The sequence below is a fragment of the Berghia stephanieae genome, chromosome 1, assembly GCF_034508935.2.
Source record: "Berghia stephanieae isolate SIO BIC M18660-M18661 chromosome 1, UCSD_Bste_1.3, whole genome shotgun sequence".
Lineage (NCBI taxonomy): Eukaryota > Metazoa > Mollusca > Gastropoda > Nudibranchia > Aeolidiidae > Berghia > Berghia stephanieae.
Genome location: NC_088360.1, coordinates 18,332,094 through 18,354,289, shown reverse-complemented (window position 1 = coordinate 18,354,289; position 22,196 = coordinate 18,332,094). Strand labels below are relative to the sequence as shown.

Here is a 22,196-nt window from a genome sequence, read left to right as displayed (position 1 = left end):
TTTCTTGGGTGCCTTAATTGTAGTTCTGGAATTTTTTACTATCCCAATCTTTTCCTTTTTACTGGCGTGTATGCATTCGTTGTAAAACCCTTAAAGACAAACAAACAAATAAACAAACAGCGCTTGCATACACTTTAGGTCATTTCAGTGCCATTAAAAAGGAAGAGGATAGGATAATCAAAATATTCTAGATTTACAATTAATAGCATCAGAGAAAAATTAAGACAAAGGGGACTGATTCGAATTAGGAACAGAAGTAGATTACAATAGCAAAATATAATTGTGCTCATCCAGACACAAGCACACGATCCCACTAAGAGGAATGTACTCAAATGTTTATAAAATAATATTCAAAACAAAACTCTATTTTAAAAAACAGAGAGATAATTTAAAAGGTAGGAAAAAACATATCTCCCAAAAATAACACTATACATTTGACTGTTTCCCTCTCAACTTAAGACTCCAGCCAGGGCCAGGACAAAACCAAGTTCATTCAAAGACAAAGACGGAAAGCAACATTGAAAAGTAAAACACCAAGAAGAATACACTCCAAATTGTTTACAAAATAATGATATATTCAAAACAAAAACCTATAACAGTACATACATAACAGATGATTTATAAGCGGGAAAAATACCTCCTAAAACTAATACTAAACAATTGTCTATTTAACTCTCAAACAAGGAGTATGGCCAGGGCCAGGAAAACCTGAAAAAGGGAAAAAAGGTATTGGCGGTAGAAGACATAGTAAGAAAGAATGACCTCCTGGCCACCATGGGAGATAAAAAAAAACCTCACTCCATCAATCCACGACAATAGAAGATATCAATAAATAAAGTGACATTACATACCATAAGGTGATAAATTAGACCCTACCGGTAGCCCAGTCAAATGTTCGTTCTCCTCTGAGACTGTAAACAGCACCTCTTGTTCATGGGTGATAGTGATTGTCTTCACCACTTCACACTCGACTCATCTCCAACATCAATGACAGAAATAACTTCGAAATCAACAAATTGACAAAAATCTTATGGTTTTATTCATTTCTTGTTCTACAAATATTGAGGTAAACGTCAATATTTACATAATGTGCCTTCAAAATGTTATATTCAACAACATAAGAGCACAGTTCTGTCTATTGACTTGTAGAATTTTGCTATGTTTGACGTGTGAAGTAAGTAAAACCATAGCAATTTACATACCTATTTATTATATTTTCTGTCATCACGCCTTGTGAAAACCATTCTGCCATCACATCATTGAAATTAAATAACTAGATTAATTTAGCCTTTATACATTTTCCCATTTTCCCCCATGTTATAAGTACATTTCCAGACCTATTATTTTCCTGGTTATCAAGAACTCCGGTAGGGAAACACAATTGCCATTTTCTTTATATTTAACAGGAATGTCTCAAGACAAGTAATCTTTATTGTTCTTATCGTTTTCAAGGGCAATTCCAGACAAACTGTCTCTTTCTTGTCTGAATGTGGTTGGAAAAGATCCAGATAAATCATCTTTTTCTTGCATCTCAGTTGTAGGAACACATTTAGTCAAACAATTCTTTTCTTGTCTGAACATGGTGGGGAACCATCTAGACAAATAATCTTTTTCCTGCGTATCAAGAACACCTTCAGACAAATTGTCTTTTACTTGATTATATACATTAGGGAAATAAGCGGATAAATTATCCTTTTCTTGTTTACTGAGAACATCGCTGGACAAGCTTTCTTTGTCCTGCCTAGAGGTTGTCGGGAAACTTTCTAATAAATTGTCTATTTCTTGGTTATTCGAAAAATCTCCAGAAAAATTATCTCCTTGCCTAAGCATAGGAGAACAATTTCCTGACACATTTTTATCTTTTTCTTGATCACATTTTACATTGTCACATTCGGATAGATGATGATTATGTACTTCAGCTTCTGCAATGCTGTTTGACAACTTTTCTTCCTTTGCCATAATACTGTTTACTGTTTGGTGAAGTTCCGATACAGAATCCCTATCTGTATCCGATGAAGATTCCGAGTTGGACGGAGGGTAAAACTTCTGTAAAATGTCATCAAAACTGCAACTCGGGTTTTGTGCTTGTTCATCATTACAAGGTACTGAGAGGTCGAGTGGCGTTTCTGGTTTTTTTGCCTTAGTGTGAAAGAAATAAAAATATAAGCTACCATGTGGTAAAATTTAGGTAAAAGGATAAATAAAAGTCCCTTAAAATTAGAGACTATAAGAAATAAACAAAAAGACAGTTACAGATCTGTCATTTATTCCATGGCATCTGAGTTTTGATTATAAGTTTAGCTATGAGTGGGACTATGAGACTAATCATGCTGAAGTTGTATGAGATGATGGAAAACATCTTTTATAATTCTACAAACTCATCATTTAACAAGATGGGGCTCCGCGACATTGGCATTTGGAGGTTAAACAACACCTGTTTAATGAACTCTCATTACTATGGAGAGAAAGATAAAGTGAGTAAATGTCACTCATCATATATAAGGGAGCGACACAAAACAAATGACGTATGGGTCTTTGGCCTTCTTCAAGTAAACAACATTTGTTTTGTGTTGGTCCCTTATATATGAGTAACATTTACTCACTTTATCTTTCTCTCCATCTTATTGGCTCATTTAGGCACTTCTAGTTTTTGGTCTCATTACAATGGATTAAGAAGCACTGGCATGAATGACTATCCATTCATAAGATCGCCCCTATCCCTTTGTGGTTTTTTTTTTCTTTAGGCGTTTGTAAAAGATCTAGTTTATCAAATACAATTACCAACATTGATAGATGATTTAAAAAGAAGAATTAAAAGCGCGACATTACAAATTTAATCATCATCATCTTCTAATTTTCAGAGCATTAGCTAGGTAGGTCACAGATAGTAATGGCTTGAATTAGAATTTCAAAGTTTGAGTAGTATATATCTCTATTCCGTTTTTTTTTTTAGAATCCAAGATTCAAACCCGAGCAGGATTTTTTAAAAATCAACCCTTGTGACAAATCAAAATAAATTTGATCTTTCGATGCCCATAGGGAATGAGATTAGCGGAAGAGCAGCGTCCCTTGATTGGACGTCACCTTACAGAGAGAACGTCAACATGGTTTTGCGTATGCGTCTCTCTCGTCCTCGCTTTCGGTGAAGTGTCTCATGCTGCTTTCAACGGAAGCGAGGACGAGAGACGCATGCGCAAAGACATATTGACGTTCTCTCTCTAATAACTTCTCCGCCAGTGGCGTCCAATCAAGGGACGCTACTCTTCCGCTTATCTCATTCCCTATACAGGGCAGAGTGTCAACAAGTTATAGCTTTTATTTCCAAGCCATATGTCATGATCAAATCACCCTACCCTAGTTTACTTTGCAGTCCTGCACTTTTAAAGCAAACCTTAGTGAAAAATATTTTCGAGAGGGATTTTCATCCTGAAAACTGAATTGATAATGTATTATGCACACATTTGAACTCTCTGTGAAGACGATAAAGTTACCAATATCTGATAAATATGTCAACATATAAAACATGAAATTTTCAGAACTCTATTTCAATTGAGATACCGCTAAATGGGTAAAAGATTTTGAATGCGAATTGTAATCATTTGCTTCCCTTTTGAAAGAAAACCAGACAAAGATTTAGTTTACCTTTCCTCCGTCATTTACGCCACATATCAATCCTGCTGAGCTTTTCTTTGGACCTAATCTTGGTTTGGGAGTCTTCTGTAAAGATATAAATTAACAAGGATTAAACATTTAATGCTGTTATTGACTTAACTTAATGAAATTTCAAAGTTATTGAAAAAGAAAGTAGCATTTGAGCATTTTAAAAACTTGGACATGTATACATTATATAAAATGCAGGATAAGACAGGATGCATGTAAAGTAATATTATCATTTTATTCGACAAAGACAACTCTGTTAATTTGCCAGGCACTCATTTGCTCGCTGTCTTAGTCTTATTCCTACTGTATTCAGACAAAGATGAATATTCTTATTTCAGAATGCATCCATTCATACTAATAAAACTGATGGACTTATTTCAGAATGCATCTATTCATACTAATAAAACTGATGGACTTATTTCAGAATGCATCTATTCATACTAATAAAACTGATATTGACTTATTTCAGAATGCATCCATTCATACTAATAAAACTGATAGACTTATTTCAGAATGCATCTATTCATACTAATAAAACTGATGGACTTATTTCAGAATGCATCCATTCATACTAATAAAACTGATGGACTTATTTCAGAATGCATTTATTCATACTAATAAAACTGATAGACCAATTTTAGTCAATTTCTATCTCATTTTATAATTTAAAAAAAACTCGGAAGCAAATTTGTGCAGCAAAAGATGAGACTTATCAGCAACAACCATCCTAATCATAGGATTATACTTCTGGTCATGTGACCACCTTGAAAATCAAGACTCATTTGACTTATCAAAATGCATTGCATAATTCGTTCATTTTAACTCAGTCATAAAAAGCAGTTAAACATCAGAAAATAAATGAATTCTAAAATTCAAATCAAATCAGTTTTGTCCATTTATTTGTCTGGGGCTCCATGTAAAAATATGAAACAAGAGTTTCTATAATTCAAAAAAAAAAAAAATTAAATAAAAAGTCTCAAAGATAAATCATGAATCTTTTATTTTGATTAAATCCGTGTCTATTACTATTACTGATGTTTTGTTTTTAAGGGTTTTACGGCACTTGCAACACATTAAGGTCATATCAGCGTCAGAGTCTATTAATGAAAATTACCTTTTAAATAATAAATACTGTTTTTAAACCAGACACTCAAAAGTCCCAAACTTTGAAGGTCTTTACTCAAGTTCTCAATTCCCTACAGTACTGACTTGATCACACCCCCATGCTCTAGTTTAGATATTCTTATTTAATGAAGGAGTAGTTGCTGAGCATTGCTTGGACAATTTGCTTATACTGTCAACTCAATACGCTTCAACAGTCATAACGTCACTTCCCTCGTAATGACGCATGGTAACTTAATTATCAGAACAATGGCGGACGCCCTTATGAAATATTTCTCAGACGAGCATAAAAGTGTATCCAGAGGAAAAAAAACATTATAAATCTGATCATGTTTTGACTTTTACACATTCTGATCACAAGACATATGAAAAGTTATAGCCAGCATGAAGAATAAAAAGTACAGATTTTCTTTGTTTAGAACCACGATGGCCACCGTTGCTGGGCGACGTGACATCAGACTATTGAATCCAATTAGCCTGTGTGACAGTAGATTCTACCCAAAGTCTTAACAGCTTTGTAGTCTTGTGGTATATATGACATTCGCCTTCGGACATGGGGGTCCCTCTCACTGTATGTGTTGCAAAGTTGAGTCCTTGGAAAAAGCTCTTTACTCACATTCCCTCACCACACTCAGTGTAAAATGAGTTCCTGGTCAGTAAAAGTGTTGTCTGTGTTGAAAAAAAAGAGAAAAACTTGCAATAGATCCTTGTCCTACATGTTAAATGTTGCTGTTGGCTTGGGACCCTTGCGAAGCGATTTGAGAACATTTATTGGACAATGTACTAAATAAAAGCTCAATTTTGTTTTTAAAATGTTACCTCAACTTGTATAATTTTACCTTTCAAGATTTCATTTTAAACGTTTGTAATATTTACAAACAATATTCAAATAGTGAAATTTTCGCTAACTTTAGTCACAATTTTTCTCTCTTAAAATGGAATATATAAAAAGCTTAACTCTATTACCTTGAATATAAATAAAAATTGAAGAAAATTTGTTCAATTTGCTTGTAACTGCTGTAAATTTTATGGATATTTTATCTTATTTTATTATATTTGATGTTTATTTTGCTTTTAATTAGCTACGCATTTTCATCAATAAGTTCATGACAGTGTATAAATCTGTGCTAATATAACGATGAATGATGTGTAACATTATAATAATTTCCATTCAGGATCAATAAAGTATATCTTATCTTATCTTATCAATTGCCCATTCATATGAGTAGGAGAAAGTTAGATTCACAAGCCTATACCTGTGACAAATCTTTTGGGACTTTCTTTCTCGTGAACACCCTTTCCCCAAGGTGATATGCACGGATATGCTGTTTGAGATTTTTCTTGTAAAGGAAGGTCCTGTCGCAACCTGTTTCAGTACATCCAAACACTTCTTTTACAAACAAATGGGTTTTAAGGTGTTGGACTAGAGTTTGTCTTGTCTTGAATTCAGCTTGACACTGCCTGCAAACAAGATCTGGTGAAAAAGAAAAATGAATATGTATAAATACAATACATGAGCAAGTATTTTATTTTGAGTTCTACCTTGGGCACATCAAGTTTTATATAGCAGTGCTGATGGTGACAAAAAGGGAAAAAGGAGGAAAATTATGAATGGTTTTCTTTACGCCACATGTTTACTTCACTAACCCCCACTTTTAGAGCCATTGAGATGTTAAAACTACTCTAGCTATCTTCTGGATAGTGGGGAAGCTGCACCAATTTGTTCCTCCACACATGAAATCTCTCAAAGCCAGAAAATTTGATTGAGGCAAATGTCAGTTTTTGAGGGAAATGACAATTTTTTAAATGAGGAAATTCCTCATCTGAAACCAAAATCGCGGATTTCCGTGGATCCGAGGAAAACCATCAGCATTGATAAAGGGAAACAAATGGAATTTTAAAAAAAAAAAATAATCGTAGAAAAATAATAATGGGTTTTATGGTGGTCAATATACTTTGATAGAATTATCATGATGGCAGTTGTTTGGCAGTTCTTGCTGTAGACAAGCGGTCCTTCAGACCCATAAAGCACATGTAGCCAGAGTCTATTCCAGTTTCTATAGCCTATTACTTGCTTCCCTTTGGTTAAGATGAAAGCCGTCACAAAAGTACTTTCCACCATATCAGAGAGACCCAGTTATCCAGACCTACCAACCCTTCATATTCCAAAAGTGGTATCAAAACGTCAGAATATAAGAATTTGAGACCAAAAAAATAGGAATCTTTTAACAATGGATAAGTCTGTAACAAAAGTACCACCAACTTTGCCACCAAACACACAAAGACAGTATTCAGACACAGCTGGCAACACTATATATCTCATATGTTAGGTAATGGACTGGGGAAGGGGGAAAGGAGTGCAGTTCATTTCCCTACTTAGCTCCCTTTTGGCAATCATAAAATTTTTTTTTTAATCACCCTTTTAACCCCCTCCCCCCCTATTTTTTTCTTCTTTCCATTATCATCGTTTTTTGAAAATCGGAATTTTAGAGACAATGGCGGAATAGTGGAAAAAAAGGAAGAGTGAAAATAGGAATTATTCCGCCAAAAGCAGAAGGGTTGGCGCAGGGATAAGTTATCCAATCAATGTTGGGTGAAAAGGGAGCAAAAGATGAAGAAAAAAAAAAAGAAGCCCTGTCTACACCAAAGATCAACATCCGCCCCTTTAGTTGTGAGACACTCTTCAATTGTAAAATATGAAAATGTTAATTAAAATATAAATAAATAAATGATATGATTCTAAATAATTAAATAAACAATTGAGACAATATATGCTTACCAGGTCCATGATCTACTGCTTTGTGATTAACAATTGAGACAATATATGCTTACCAGGTCCATGATCTACTGCTTTGTGATTAACAATTGAGACAATATATGCTTACCAGGTCCATGATCTACTGCTTTGTGCTTTCTTAATTTTATGTATGTTTCAAAGACCTCTCCACAGCCCTCTATGTCACAATCATAGCCTGAAAAAAGAAATGGGAATAACTGAAGAGTTATTAACTAAATCTAACTTATTTAAAAAACGTGACTAAACATTTATTGAGGGTAATTCAAAATGAAACAGACTGAAACCAGACTTCCATTTCACTTCAGCATCCTACACTACGCATTTAGAAATAGAGAAAAGGTCAATGCTTTACATGAAGTCTGTTCGTAAAGTCCTATGTGTCAGGAAGAATCCCACAAGACTTCCAAACAATTGATACATTTGCAAAATTCAAACTTAACGCCTGCACAAAATAGACATTCATCCCTTTTCATACAGATGAATAGTCGTACGGTGGTTCTGAGGATATGATTCAAAGTTGCATCTAAGTCTTGAAATGAGACAGAGTTTGGACATACTGAGTAAGAGCAGAACTGCCAACCCGAAACTGAATAAAAGGTGTAATTTTGACTGAAAAAAGCGTGAAATTTTGAAGGCAAAGGTGTAATTGTTCAAAACCAAGGCATTATCAATATACATATATCACAACAACCATCTTCAATCGCCATTGGAAGATTTCTCTCCATAATAAATTTGTAAAAGTTACTTCTGCCCAAATAAAGCTTCTGGTTTAGGTTTCAGAAAACAAGAAAAGCCAGAAAGGGATGTTGAAAATGCAGCTTTCTTCCGTTTTCAATCAGACGAAATTCCGCACGAAGAAAAAAATCGCTTAAATCACCCACACGACCTTGATGATGACAAAAAAAAGCAAAAAAGTGTAATTTTATTTTAAAAGCGTAAAAATACGCCTTTTTGGAGTACAGTTGATAGCTCTGTAAGAGATGAAATACATTATTTGTAAAATTTTAATCAGATAGAAGAGTTTCATTATAACAGTTTATGCAAATTTTTTTTTTTTTTTTTAGACTAACAGATTAATTTCAATTTATACTCCCATGAGCACAAAATACACAATCAGGATTGAATCAAACTAGCAAGACTTTTTACCTTGATGAACTTTCATGTGTCGTCTTAAAACTGTAGGGAAGGGGAAACTTTTACCACACCCTTCATATGGACACCTGGAAAATACAAGCATTCTTTGAAAACAAGAGAGAATAACTTACAAAATACAATAATTTTCAGTATGATTAAAGAAATAAAATAACTACAACGACCTCAACAACAATAATAATAAATGATAATGATGATGATAATAATAATAAATGATAATGATAATAATAATAATAATAAATGATAATGATAATAATAATAATAATAATAATAATAATAATAATAATAATAATAATAATAATAATAATAATAATAATAATAATAATAATAATAAAAAAAAATAACAATAATAATAATAATAATAATAATAATAATAATAATAATAATAATAATAATAATAAAAATAATAATAATAATAAAAACAACAATCAATGAGGTTCTTATCACTGATGATCATCTTATTTTTAAAAAGTAAGAACCTTTTTTTTTTAAATCCAACAATTTTCGTGCATTGTTATTTTCATCCTTTCCTTTTTTCTCTTTTAAAACTGCCTAGTAATAAGTAAACAAAACCCGTAGTACACTTATGATATAATTGATAGGCATTTAAAAAACCCAGAAAGCTTGTTTACTTGTGGCAACGGGCAGCATTAGGGGAACTGAAAGCATGGTCTTGTTCCCGATGAGTAATCAGTTGACTCTTTTTGCGAAAAACCACATTGCATCCTTCCTCTGGACACTATAGACGAATGAACGAAATGGATATGACATGTCAAAATAATATATTCTTTATTTCTTATGTTAAGATGCAAATTCTTTTGCAATCTTTTGAGGGTTCCAATAGCCTAATTGGTGGAATTCTTAACTCACATTATAGCTGTCAGGTTTTCAATCTGTCCCACTTTCAATTTGATTGCTAAGTTAGGTCTATCAGATCTGATAGAGAACATTTTGCAATAGACCAGTGTCCTATCCAAAGGGCAAAAAAGCAATTGAAACTACCAGTGTAACCAGTGTCATGGGCCTTATGGCTGTGGAGTACTACTATTTACACACTCTTGTAAATTTTTAGACAGCAATCATAATCTTAATTCTTTTTCAAAGATACAAACCTGATCAATTTTTTAAAAAAAATTGTTAGTTATTTTTTAGATTTAGCTTTATTCCTGATTCATATTCCCCTCACAAGTGTCACTTTTAATTTTACATATGTCAATACAATAAATGAGAGGGGCTCTAGAATTTGACGTTGTCAATTAGAATTAGCATAAAAAACCTTCCACATATCCACTCAAGACAATTATAAATAAAAATGATTTTAAAAATATACAACAGCAAATATATTTATGATTATCCATTATTCAATTTTTTTTTTTAAAGTAAAGAAAACAATTAATTTCCTTATGAGAATATGTATGTTTACCTCTATAATTGTATGGACCAGAGCATGAAGGAGAAAAGTTTTCAATAAAATTAATTAAAATTCAGCTTTATATAACGCAATATCCACTAAATGTGCTCAAAGCGCTTTACAAGGGGTCCCTGGTCAACAGCAACATTTAATATGTAGGACGGGACATGATGCCTCTTAGACAACATTACAATTTTTCGGACACAGACAACGCTGTTAATGGCCAGGTACTCATTTTACACCTGAGTAAGGTGAGAGAATGTGAGTAAAGAACCTTCTCCAAGGACTCAACTAGGCGCCGAATGCGAGGCTCGAACCCTGGACCTTCTGATCCGAAAGCAAGTGTCATACCACAAGACCACATAGCTGCAAAAGTTTAAGTAAAATGGGAGTAACAAATAAGGATTGAATTATCACATCCAATAAGACATCAAATGATAGCAAAGAAAAAAAAAATATATGAAAAATATAAACAAGAAACAAACCAGAAAAAATAAAAAAGTCACAGAATAGCTCATTGGTTTCCACTGTTTTCTCATCTGTTTTAAACTTTATGTCACGAATCTTATCGCCTTATGAGGCAATGTCACTAATCTTCTCTTCTATTTTTGTTTTGTTTTTGTGTTTCAATTTATTTCAAAGTACAAAATAGTGGATCGATGGTGTTGCAGTAATTCAATCCCCTGCAGATCACAAGGTCACAAGTTTAAATCCAAATGTCTCTAATTGTATCCTTTGTAAACCTACATCCTGAAACTGACCAAGAAATGACATCACAAGACAAGACGATGACCACCAAAATAAAATGAACAATGAGTTGCATTCAATAGTTCAACTAATAGGATGAGATGTTTCCCTGAGCACTATTAACAACAACTCCCTTTCCACTTATAGGTGATCATGACCATGAATATTCACAAAATTTTAGCAAAGTGTCAGGTAACAAGTTAAAGAAGGCTTTGTCCTAATACAATCAGACTTTTAAATAAACACAAAAATAACCTTTTAAAAAAAAAATAAATATAAAGACAGCTGGACACAACCATTTTGAAATTATTTTTTCCATTGTCTTTTCTGATACCACAACATCCTTTTTTTCTTTGTGTCTAATCATCATACAAAGTATCTTTATCATTTTTTTTAAAAAGCTTTAAACACCCACCTTAAATACTTTGCCTTGAGGAGGTCCTGAGTGGAACCGTTGTATATGTCTTTTTAAACACTCTGGATTGGCCAAAAAAGCATCACAACTAGGACATCTGGAAATGGTAAAAAGGCAATAAATTATAATATTTCTTGATAAAAACATAAATAGATTACAACATGTCTTGATAAAACATTATTAGATTATAACATCTCTTGATAAAACAAGATTAGACTATAATATCTCTTGATGCAACATGAACCGATTATAATATCCCTTGATAAAACATGATTAGATTATAATATCCCTTGATAAAACATAAATAGATTATAATATCCCAAGATAAAACACAAATGAATTATTATATTTCTTGATAAAACATGAATGAATTATAACATCTCTTGATAAAACATGAATGAATCATAATATTCCTTGAAAAACATAATGAATTATAATATCTCTTGATAAAACATGAATAGATTATAAAGGGTGTCCAGCAGATTATCAGACTTAAAAATCCTACCTCCCCCCAAAAAAATCCTACCAAGCAATTTAAAAGCAGGGGTGAGAATGACTGGTCACAAAAAAGGAGGAAATTTTTCATCGTGAAGATCATGACCCATCTGGGCGACCATAACCTATAAATTTGAATTTCACTCAAATTTACTGAGATGCGATCCAAAATTTGTCTTGCAGCAATTTCTGACAGACTCGGTGGAATTTCAAAAGTTGAAAGTGTAATTTAAACATTTGGTGGTTGTAGTAGGGATGATGATGTGATGGTTGTAGTAGTAGTGGTGATAGGGATGATGTGGTAGTAGTGATTGTAGTAGTAGTAGTGGTCGTATGGATGATTGTGTGGTGGTGGTTGTAGTAGCTGTGGTAGGAATGATGATGTGGTGGTTGTTGTAGTAGTAGTGGGGGTAGGGATGATGATGTGGTGGTGGTTGTAGTAGTGGTAGTAGGGTTTATGATGTGGTGGTGGTTGTAGTAGTAGTGGTGGTCGGGATGATGTGGTGTTATTTGTAGTAGTAGTGGTGCTAGTGATGATGGTGTGGTGGTGGTTGTAGTAGGAGTGGAGGTAGGGATGATGTGGTAGTGGTGGTAGGGATGATGATGTGGTGGTGATTGTAGTAGTAGTGTGGTCTTAGAGATGATGATGTGATGGTGGTTGTAGTAGTAGTGATGGTAGGAACGATGCTTTGGTGGTGGTTGTAGTAGGGTTGATGATGTGGTAGTGGTTGTAGTAGCGGTGGTCTTAGAGATTATTGTGTGGTGGTGGTTGTAGTAGTTGTGGTAGGAATGATGATGTGGTGGTAGTTGTAGTAGTAGTGGTGGTAGGGATGATGTGGTGTTATTTGTAGTAGTAGTGGTGGTGGTGGTTGTAATAGTAGTGGTGGTAGAGATGTTGATGTAGTGGTTTTGGTGAGTGTTTTTTATTCAGTGATGATAATAGCAATTTGTCAAAAAGGAGGAAAATGTCTCCGTCTATAGATCAAACACAAGCAAAGTGTAAAAATAACAGGAACATAGTTTTGTATTATTATTATTTAATATATTACTATAAGTAGTATAAATCCATTCTTATTATTAGACATAAATTTACTTTTTGTAAACATTTAATGAATTGTCCTTTCCATATGTAAAAGGCCTACAATGCTATTCAAATAAAAGGCTAGAAAGTGTTGCTTTGTTTTGATTTTTACTTCATAAAGCAGGCTACAATATCTTTGTTACCGAAACATAGTGGTTATTCAGCTTAAATATACAACCCAATAATCTCTCAAATTTAAAGCCATAGCCCAAAGGTAAAAAGAAAGAAGAGTAATTTAAGCCAATCACCATTGCTTTATTCTAATAATATATTATTATCTCTGTATAACCAGATGATTATAAAGAAGAGAGAGAGAGAGGAGAGAGAAGAGGAGAGAGAGAGAGAGAGAGAGAGAGAGAAGAGAGAGAGAAAGAAGAGAGAGAGAGAGAGAGAGAGAGAGAGAGAGAGAGAGAGAGAGAGAGAGAGAGAGAGAGAAGAGAGAGAGAGGGGTATTAAAAAGGCAATAGGTACCTACAACGGAGAAAAAAATCCAGACCCATTTGTCCTTCCCTTCCCAATCAACCATCAACCAGCTAATCAAAGAACACCACTGGTCTTCTGTATCAATTGTGACATCTGGTGCCATTCTGTCTGGCCCGACGTCATAAAAACGGGACCGTCACCAAATTTCAAGAGACTGAGCATATGTGTCAAAATATGACATAAGACATAATGGTGATTTTGTGGTTTTGAGGAAAATGCTTGACACGGCAAAAAAATCCGACCTCGGGTGCAATTATCAGACTTTTTCCTACCAATCCGACCTTAAGGTAAAAAATCCGACTTTATCCGACCTCGTTGGACACCCTGTTATAAAAGCTACAACACAGAACGTACAATAAGATAAAGACTTCTTCTTAAATCTGGAAAGATAAAAGCGAATGTGTATGAATGCATCTAGTCTTGTGGTGTGACACTCGTGTTCAGACCCGTAGGTCCCTGGTTCAAGTCACACTGCAAGCAGTGCAGAGTTGAGCCCATGGAAAAGGGCTTTTGATTTTTACTCAAATTCTCTCACCAATCTCAGATGTAAAATGAGGTACCAGCCATATTTCTTCTGAAAAAAAAAAGACATGTAATAGCGCCTGACAGGCGTCATGTTTCTTCCTAAATATTAAATGTTGCAGTTGGTTTCAACCTCTTGTAAAGCGCATGAAGCACATTTTATGGATATTGCTCTTTATAAAAGCTCAATTTTTTATTTTAAAATAGAAATCTTGTCTCAATTGTCAACTTCGATTTTCAACAACTTTGAAAAAAAAGGAAAGTTTACCTTTGCTATCACCCTCTATCCATAATTTGAGTATATCATGACCATTTAATATTGTTTTCATTGATGTTTGAGGGGGATTTTGAGCATAAAAAAGTCATTATCTATTATTCGGTTTAGATCAATCCCATTCTCGAACACCAAAATCACTAATTTTCAATAATCTCTTCAGTTCACCACTTCATACAGCCTTGCTGTCAAATAAAATATTTGAAGTTGCAATATTATTGCCATCGACATAATGCAATATTGTGAGTGTCTCACTCATCTACACAGAAGCCTATTTCTGTGGGTTTGGAATCTGTCTTTGGTATTGACCAACTCAATTGATATTGGTGATCCTGCTACTGCTAACCCAATCCTGTTAATAAACAGCTCATTTAAATGTTTTTATTGGGTGTTTTGCATACATTATGGACTTAAGATTCACTGACTTACTTACCCTCTGCTACAACTATCACTACCACTAATTTTACTACAACAACAACAACTTTAGAATAAATTAAAATATACCCTTGCTTTCAACAACAACAACAACAACAACAACTATTACATCTCCTACCACTACCACCATTACTACTATTTCTACTACCACTATAAGTATTACCATGTTACTAATACAACACTTGCATTATACTGAGGCCCTGAAACTGGAAAGTAGGCGGAAAGAAAAACGCCTCCAACTTCTACACAGACCAGTACATTCCAACAAAACAGCAGTAACTCTACCACAGTATTTCACAAAACAACACTGTATATCCACAAGAAATTATCATAGCAGTAAGTTTACAACCCCAACACACAGAACCAACAAATATAAAAACAGTTTCTTCCCAAGAACTAGAACCATCAAAGAATGGTACACTCTCCACCAGAAATCCTAGATATTAATATTACCAACAACAAATTTGGTCAACTATTAAACATTTATCTTTCAACTCAATAACACAATAATGGGTAAAATCACCATATAATTGTATAAAATTTGCAGTGATGGGCAATCCTCCTTTTGCAGATAAAGACGTTGAAATAAACTTGAACAATTACCACTGTGAGTTGATGGGATTGGTTGGTGGAAAGATATCTAAAATATTTTTCTTCTATCATTACAAAAAAATCATTTTTAAAAATCATTAAAAATTATATCAGACACCCTTTTCTTTTTAACACTTTTCATAAAACATTTGCTTAACTCACTCAACCCTAACACCGACTTTATCCGTAGTTTACCCAGGTTACTTTTACCCCATGCCTATTTATTACATTTTTCTGAGACAAATTATAGGCGTAGTATCAAAGCTAATGTTTTTAGTTTTTGCATGTTAATGGTAGTTAAATAAAACTATCTCTGCACATGCTTATTTTTAATACATTTTTTTCCAATTTTGAAAAGTAGTAAAAATCTCTAGGATTGAGTGAGTTAACTCAGAGAATGACCGTACTTACTCTAATTTAGCTTCAACAGTGTTATGTCCAAAGTGGACTCTCTCAATATGCCTTTGTAAATGTTGTAATCTTGTGTAAGAGCTGTAACAACCAGGGACACCACAGATGTAAGGGCGCTGGACAATAGAGACAAAATAAAAATATAAAATTCACAAAACTAAAAGGCTAATCAGGTATTCAAATATTTAATCTTAGGTTAAATGAAAATGATTTGAAATTCTGTTTTCTTAATAATTAGAGTATTTCAAAAATAAATCAGTACCCATTGTTTAAAATCTTGTTGCACAATTTTTATACGTAGTGTTTTTATGCACCTCCATTGACGGTGTCTCTTAATGGATCATTTTTATACACCTCCGTCACGCATGCGCATCCCACCCAATTTCATCAGCGATATTGTGTTTCTGTATTTGGACATGGCGAGTTGTATTGTGACAGCTGTAGGATGTTTTTGTTAATAAATCTATATAAAAATTATAATAATTTATAAAAATCGAAATATAAAACCAGAAAATAGAAGTTGCATTGAAGCTAAAAAAATGTTTTAGAAAGACCTTTTTAAATGTGATGAACAGTCAGGTGGCTCCGTAGTGCAGTGGACAAGGTGTCAGACTCTAACCTTGAAGGTACTGGGTTCGATTCCCATTGTACACATTTTAAAAAAAATTTACTTTATTGAGAAAGACATCATTTTTTTTTTCTTTCTTTTTTTGTTTTTCATAAACTTTTTATCATGTTTTTAAAAAAACTTCGATTTTAATTTTCTACAATTATTTATTTATTTAGAGCAGTATTTGTGTGCCATATTTCTTTTTACTTTTGATTTTTTAAATTATTGTTATTATTCTTTAATTTATAATCATTGTATAAATTATAAACATACGTCGGTAATCACTAAGCAGTGTGCTAAACTACAATCTAAAACTATTTAAACCTCATGGACGTATGCCACAACATTTTCATTAATTTACCATCACCGCCAACGGAGGTGCATAAAAACTGTGTGTTTTTGTACCACCTCCAATAGAGGTGCATAAAAACGGTGCGTTTTGTACACCTCGAACGGAGGTGCATAAAAACGCCACCATTTTTATATTTCTATTTGAAAATATAAAAATACAAGGTTTCATTGAGCTCAATCCAATATGAATTTTTACCAAAGTATTCCTACTAAAATCAGTAGCCCTATATCCATTATTTCTTTTTAACAAAGTGACTAGGCCTAGTTCTAAACTAAGCCACTAGGCACTAGGTCGAAGTCGAAGCACAATACGAACCGATGAAAATCTTTGTATGTAATATCACAATTGACATCTGCCACTTGCCTAATGATAATTTATGTACGAATAATTACTATAACCAGAAAACTAAACCTGGACACGATGCGTGGCAATTAATACAGTAGAAGTTGGCTGCTGGTTCTAGATTGGTACACAAGTCAAGAATCAGAATCAGAATGTCAATGACAATGATTAGGGAGTTTAATAGAAATTCTAAATTAACCTCACACACTTGAAACCAATGTCATATGAAAGAGCTGGCAACACAGATTACAAAACAGTTTGAATTTTGTTTCTATCTTGATTAGAAATGTAGTTACGGCAGTTCAAAGTCTGAAATTTCAGACCGATTTTTAGCCCAAAATTACCATTGCAAAGTTGTGACCGAAAACGCGTGATGTTAATAAAAAATGGTTAAAACAGTCAATATGGAGTTCTTATTATATATTGTATACCAAAATGTTCGTCTTATCGAGGACAATGCATTTACATTAATAAAGAGGAAGATAAACATTTGAAATTAACACATTATTACATAATAAGTTACATAATCAAAAACTCGGCTAGACGTGAGAAACAATTTGCTATATCACTTCTGGATTTATCCCCAATATCTCACTGAAACAATTGTAAATAATTACCCTATTTTAATTAATACATAGAGAATAAAAAATGGTTTGAGAGTATTTAAATGAAAAGATATAAACATGTTGTGTAATGACATAATGAGTTTATTTTTACCTATGGCAATTTAATTGCATATAAATAAAATGGTAGATTGAAAAAGTTCAAATAAATTGAAACAGATTCCCTATTATAATTAGAAGGAAAGTTCTGGCTTTTAATACTTTAAAAAATTCTGCTGAACCACTTTGGGTTTATTGCTATTACATCATTTGAACTGACAATTAATATGATTTTATCTTCCCCCTCCCCCCTTTTCTCTCTCAATGTATGGGGGTGTCAAAACTAATAGAACTTCTTACCATAAAAATTATTAAGGCTAAGGCCTTTCAAATATGGATACAAATGATAAACATATCTAAACATATGGGAAAGAAATTTCATGACTTGATGGCAAAGTAAAATAAAATTAAATTAAAGCAATTGGTATTTTTGAAATATCGATATTATTAATATCGGATTTCACAAAGAGAAGAAATATACGAACTTTTAAAACAAAAACTATAAAATTAAAATGCCTATAAATGGAAGTTGGAATGTATGTATTCAAAATAAAAACATAGTAAATAATAGTACTGAAAATATTATGGACTAAATTTAACATAATACATAACTAAATTTAAAATATTGATATGAATATCGATATCCCCCGGCAGCGATGATGAGAAGATAATGTAAACATGGCATATCGGCGCAGAGTTAAAAGGTGTCTGCGCATCGATATAGAGCCCTGAAATTTGGCATGAATAAAGTTTAGATGTTATTCTAAAAACAAGCGTTTAAATTTTAAAAACACACGCGGTAAATAAAAAAATAAATGCATTTGAAAATTGCCAAATTTTAACTTCATATAACTTCTGGAATTATTAATGGATTTTTCCTTAATTGGCACCATTTAAAAGGAAATTGAAAGACGAAAATAATGATACCAAAATATCTGCGATATTCCTCTTTATAACGAAGTTATGCATCTTTAATTGAACCCCCCAAAACGCGAACGGCAATTTCCAGTCACAACTTTCCAATGGGCGAGTTGGGTCAAAATTTGACTGCCACTGCTGCTGCTCACTAGACTGCCTAATTCAATGATGGTGAAAACTTACGTCTCCCGTGTGAACTTTCAAATGGGTATCAAGTCGGTCCTTCCGTTTGAATGACCGTGTACAAAAGTCGCATTGGAATTTCCATTTATTATTGGTTTTATCTTGAGTCGGTTTCGTCTTCATCTGAGAATCGAGTTTAGGACCCTCATCCTCAGATTCAGGATGCTCCTGATTCTGAAGATTGAGTTTACAATCCTCCACTTGAGAGTTTATTAGAGAATCCTCCTTTAGAGGTTTGAAACTAAGACCATCTATTTCAGGTTTGCAATCGAGATCCTCCTCCTCCTGTGGTTTTGATTCAGGTCCCTCCATTGACTATTATTATTGTAAATACTCTATATGAAAATAAAAAGATCACAGCCTCCTTCAATTATTCCTTGTTCTTGTTTAGACCGGATATTATAGATGCAGAAATCGAAAGTAAGGATATCAAGAGCAAGAATGAAAACAAAATTGTTGTCGTAATAATACAGTGGTGCTCGCCTAAATGCATATCGGCTGATTTGTGTTTACTAATTGTTGTAATGGAGATACTCTCAAACCGACGCAAAATATTGTCCATTGCAACAATATTAAATCAGGCCCATAATTGGGACTGGTTATCTGACCTGCTAATTTGTTCACCTTGTTACCGTTTCGTCCAACGTGTAGGATTATATGCAAATAAGTGCACGTCGGTTTCGTCCAAATATCCGCTAATTTGGTAAAACGGAATGATTTCTTTAAAAAAAAAAAACCATAACCGGAGACAGCGATACAAGGAGACGTGAAAGTCCTCTCGAGGCGACAGGTATCAAAGCGCATTGAGCACGTATAGTGGATATTGTGCTATAAAAGATCAATTTATTATTATTATTATTATTATTATTATTATTATTATTATTATTATTATTATTATTATTATTATTATTATTATTATTATTATTATTATTATTATTATTATTATATATATATTATTATTATTATTATTAATTATTATTATTATTATTATTATTATTATTATTATTATTATATTATTATTATTATTATTATTATATTATTATTATATATTATTATTATTATTATTATTATTATTATTATTATTATTATTATTATATTATTATTATTATTATTATTATTATTATTATTATCATCATCATCATCATAGTTGGGCTATCTTCTTCTTAATTCTTTGTTCACTCGTTTGTTAGATTACAATGATTGCTAATAATGATAATGATAAGGAGAGAGGAGAATGAGGACGTGTGTGTGTGTGTGTGTGTGTGTGTGTGTATTGGGGGAGGGGAGAGAGAGATAGGTAGATAGAGAAAGAGGAGAGAGAGGGAGAGAGAGAGGGGGGGGAGAGAGAGAGAGAGAGAGAGAGAGAGAGGGAGAGAGAGAGAGAGAGAGAGAGAGAGAGAGAGAGAGAGACGGGGGGGGGGGGGGGGGGGGGTTGGGACAGGATTGTGATCAATTGACAAAGCACTTTCCATCAAAAGTAAATACCCGCCTTCCCGATCATTGGTTGATGGAGAAATTGTATCATAGAAATCAATGATTTACAACTTCTCTGAAATCATCTTTAACAAAAGCAAGGGGTAATATATAAATTCTTTATATACATAAAACGACAGCAGCTTCCAATGGTGTCACACAATTTTTTTTTATTTTTTTTTTGTGCTATGATGATTTATCCAGGATGCAAACTCATCGCCCGGAAGCTTCGCCACTACGCAATGTTCGATTACGCTGCGGTTTTGGGCTCTTGACCACTAGGGATACATGTTGGACATGTGGCAAGTCCCCATTGATGAGGGAGTGTGCCCTGGGGCAGGATGTCAATTGAAGTGGGTTCGCTGCCACCCAAATGTCTCCTCTTGCTGGTGGAAAAGCCTGGCAACTTCTCCCCCCCCCCCCCCCCCCCCATTTCGAGATTCGATGTCCCCGCTCCCTCGAGGAATTAAATTCTTCCAAACCGACTGGTCCCCGACGAGGACGTTCATTTTACGGGTGTGCCAGCCACTGCATAGATGGAATGCAGTGGCCTAGGTTTTTTAAGTATTCATTTTCAGGTACCACTTGTCAAAGTAGGATTTGAGTCTGGTATACGCTCTCGAGACTGGTTCACACCTTAATTTGAGTAACGGTCGCCAAATCTTCCGCGTATCCCAGCCTCACGGAGGAAGTGTTCGGCATGTCGCTAATGCAGACATTAAACAACATTGGCGCCAGAACAGATCCCCGAGGAACTGCATTCCTCATTTTCCTAACCTTGCTCGTGGTGTCTCCCAGTGCGACGTGGAATTGTCTTTCCCCTAAGATTGAAGAGAACAACTTCAATGTCTTTTTGCACCTTATGGTATATTCAAGTTTGAGCATTAACCCAGAACGTATCGTACGCCGCTGATAGGTCTATAGATACAGCACCAGTTTGCTGTTTACTTTCGAACCCTGATTCAATATGCTCTGTAAAGGCAATGGTCTGTTGTGCCCTCTTCCTGAAGCCTGTTCGGTGCAAGCACGTCTAACCCTCCCCCATCGGTTCATAGCTCTCCAAGTTGTACAAGAGCCAAGCTGTTCGGGTCGTGACTCAGATGACAATTAGCGTGCTTCACACGAGTTTTTAAGATTGCCCTCACCCCGATCGGTTCAAGTAGCGATGTCTGCTCGCAAAGAGTTTGTACATAGAACGCTTCTATGAAGTGCATATGGGTCTGACTTCAGGATGAAACTACTCTATAAGCATGATGCAAATTCACACATAAAGACTTTTAGCTGTGTTCTGGTCCTTATATACTTCCGGATGCGCAATTGTTTTGACGAGTTTCTTAGCCAAGCGCACACTATCTGTGTAACGATGAACCTTTATAGTCTGGTAAATACAGTTTAGTGAGAATTACTCATAAGCATGGATGGCAAAAAACAATAACAAAGAACTGAGTTACGTCAACTTCGTTCTGTCTATAGATAGGATGCGCTTGGCTTAGAAGCTCACAACGTTGCCATCCGGAAGTATGACGGACCAACACACAAAACTCTGTGTAACCATGAACTTTTATAGTCTGCATGATACAGTTTTGTGAGAATTACTCATAAACGTGGATGGCAAAAAACAAAAACAAAAACAAACCAATAAGAAAGACCCGAGTGACGCCAACTTCATTCTATCTATAGAGGGAATGGAATTGACGCCACTCAGCTCTTTGTTATTGTTATAGTTTTGTGTATTAGTGCGTTAAATCAGGCTGGCGGATGTTTAGATTTTAAAAAACTAAGCTCATAGCATCAATAGACGTTCAAGGTTTTGTGTGATTACGTTATAGATAGAACGGAATTGACGCCACTCAGCTCTTTGTTATTGTTTTACGCAAGCCATTTTTATGAGTAGTTCTCACTAAATTGTATAAATCAGACTACACACGTTTAAGATTACACACAGTTTTGTGTGTTGGTTCGTTAAATCCGGCTGGCGGATTGTTGTGAGTTTGTTTTTTTTATAATAAGGGCACAGCATCAATATCCGGCTGGCGAAATGTTGTCATATTTTTGGCTAA

At 34.1% G+C, this 22,196-nt stretch overlaps 1 protein-coding gene across 1 annotated transcript; it reads right to left on the bottom strand.

The window, feature by feature from the left end:
• Positions 1-1,016: 1,016 nt before the first annotated feature.
• Positions 1,017-19,072, bottom strand: LOC144969466 (uncharacterized). Its single transcript, XM_078908590.1, has 9 exons — positions 18,664-19,072; positions 15,597-15,712; positions 11,305-11,401; positions 9,364-9,470; positions 8,726-8,799; positions 7,668-7,754; positions 6,039-6,256; positions 3,643-3,717; positions 1,017-2,139 (listed from the first exon to the last, which is right to left on the bottom strand). The coding sequence occupies exons 1-9, from the start codon at positions 18,973-18,975 to the stop codon at positions 1,414-1,416; spliced, it is 1,812 nt and encodes a 603-aa protein (XP_078764716.1). The 5' UTR covers positions 18,976-19,072; the 3' UTR covers positions 1,017-1,413.
• Between the last annotated feature and the right edge of the window lie 3,124 nt (positions 19,073-22,196).

Coding starts and splice junctions, on each gene's coding strand:
- LOC144969466 (XM_078908590.1), bottom strand. CDS start 18,975: ATGGAGGGACCTGAATCAAAACCACAGGAGGAGGAGGATCTCGATTGC. Junction 9,471..11,304: donor CTCAAGGCAAAGTATTTAAG/GTGGGTGTTTAA, acceptor ATTCGTCTATAG/TGTCCAGAGGAAGGATGCAA. Junction 6,257..7,667: donor AGCAGTAGATCATGGACCTG/GTAAGCATATAT, acceptor CTTTTTCACCAG/ATCTTGTTTGCAGGCAGTGT.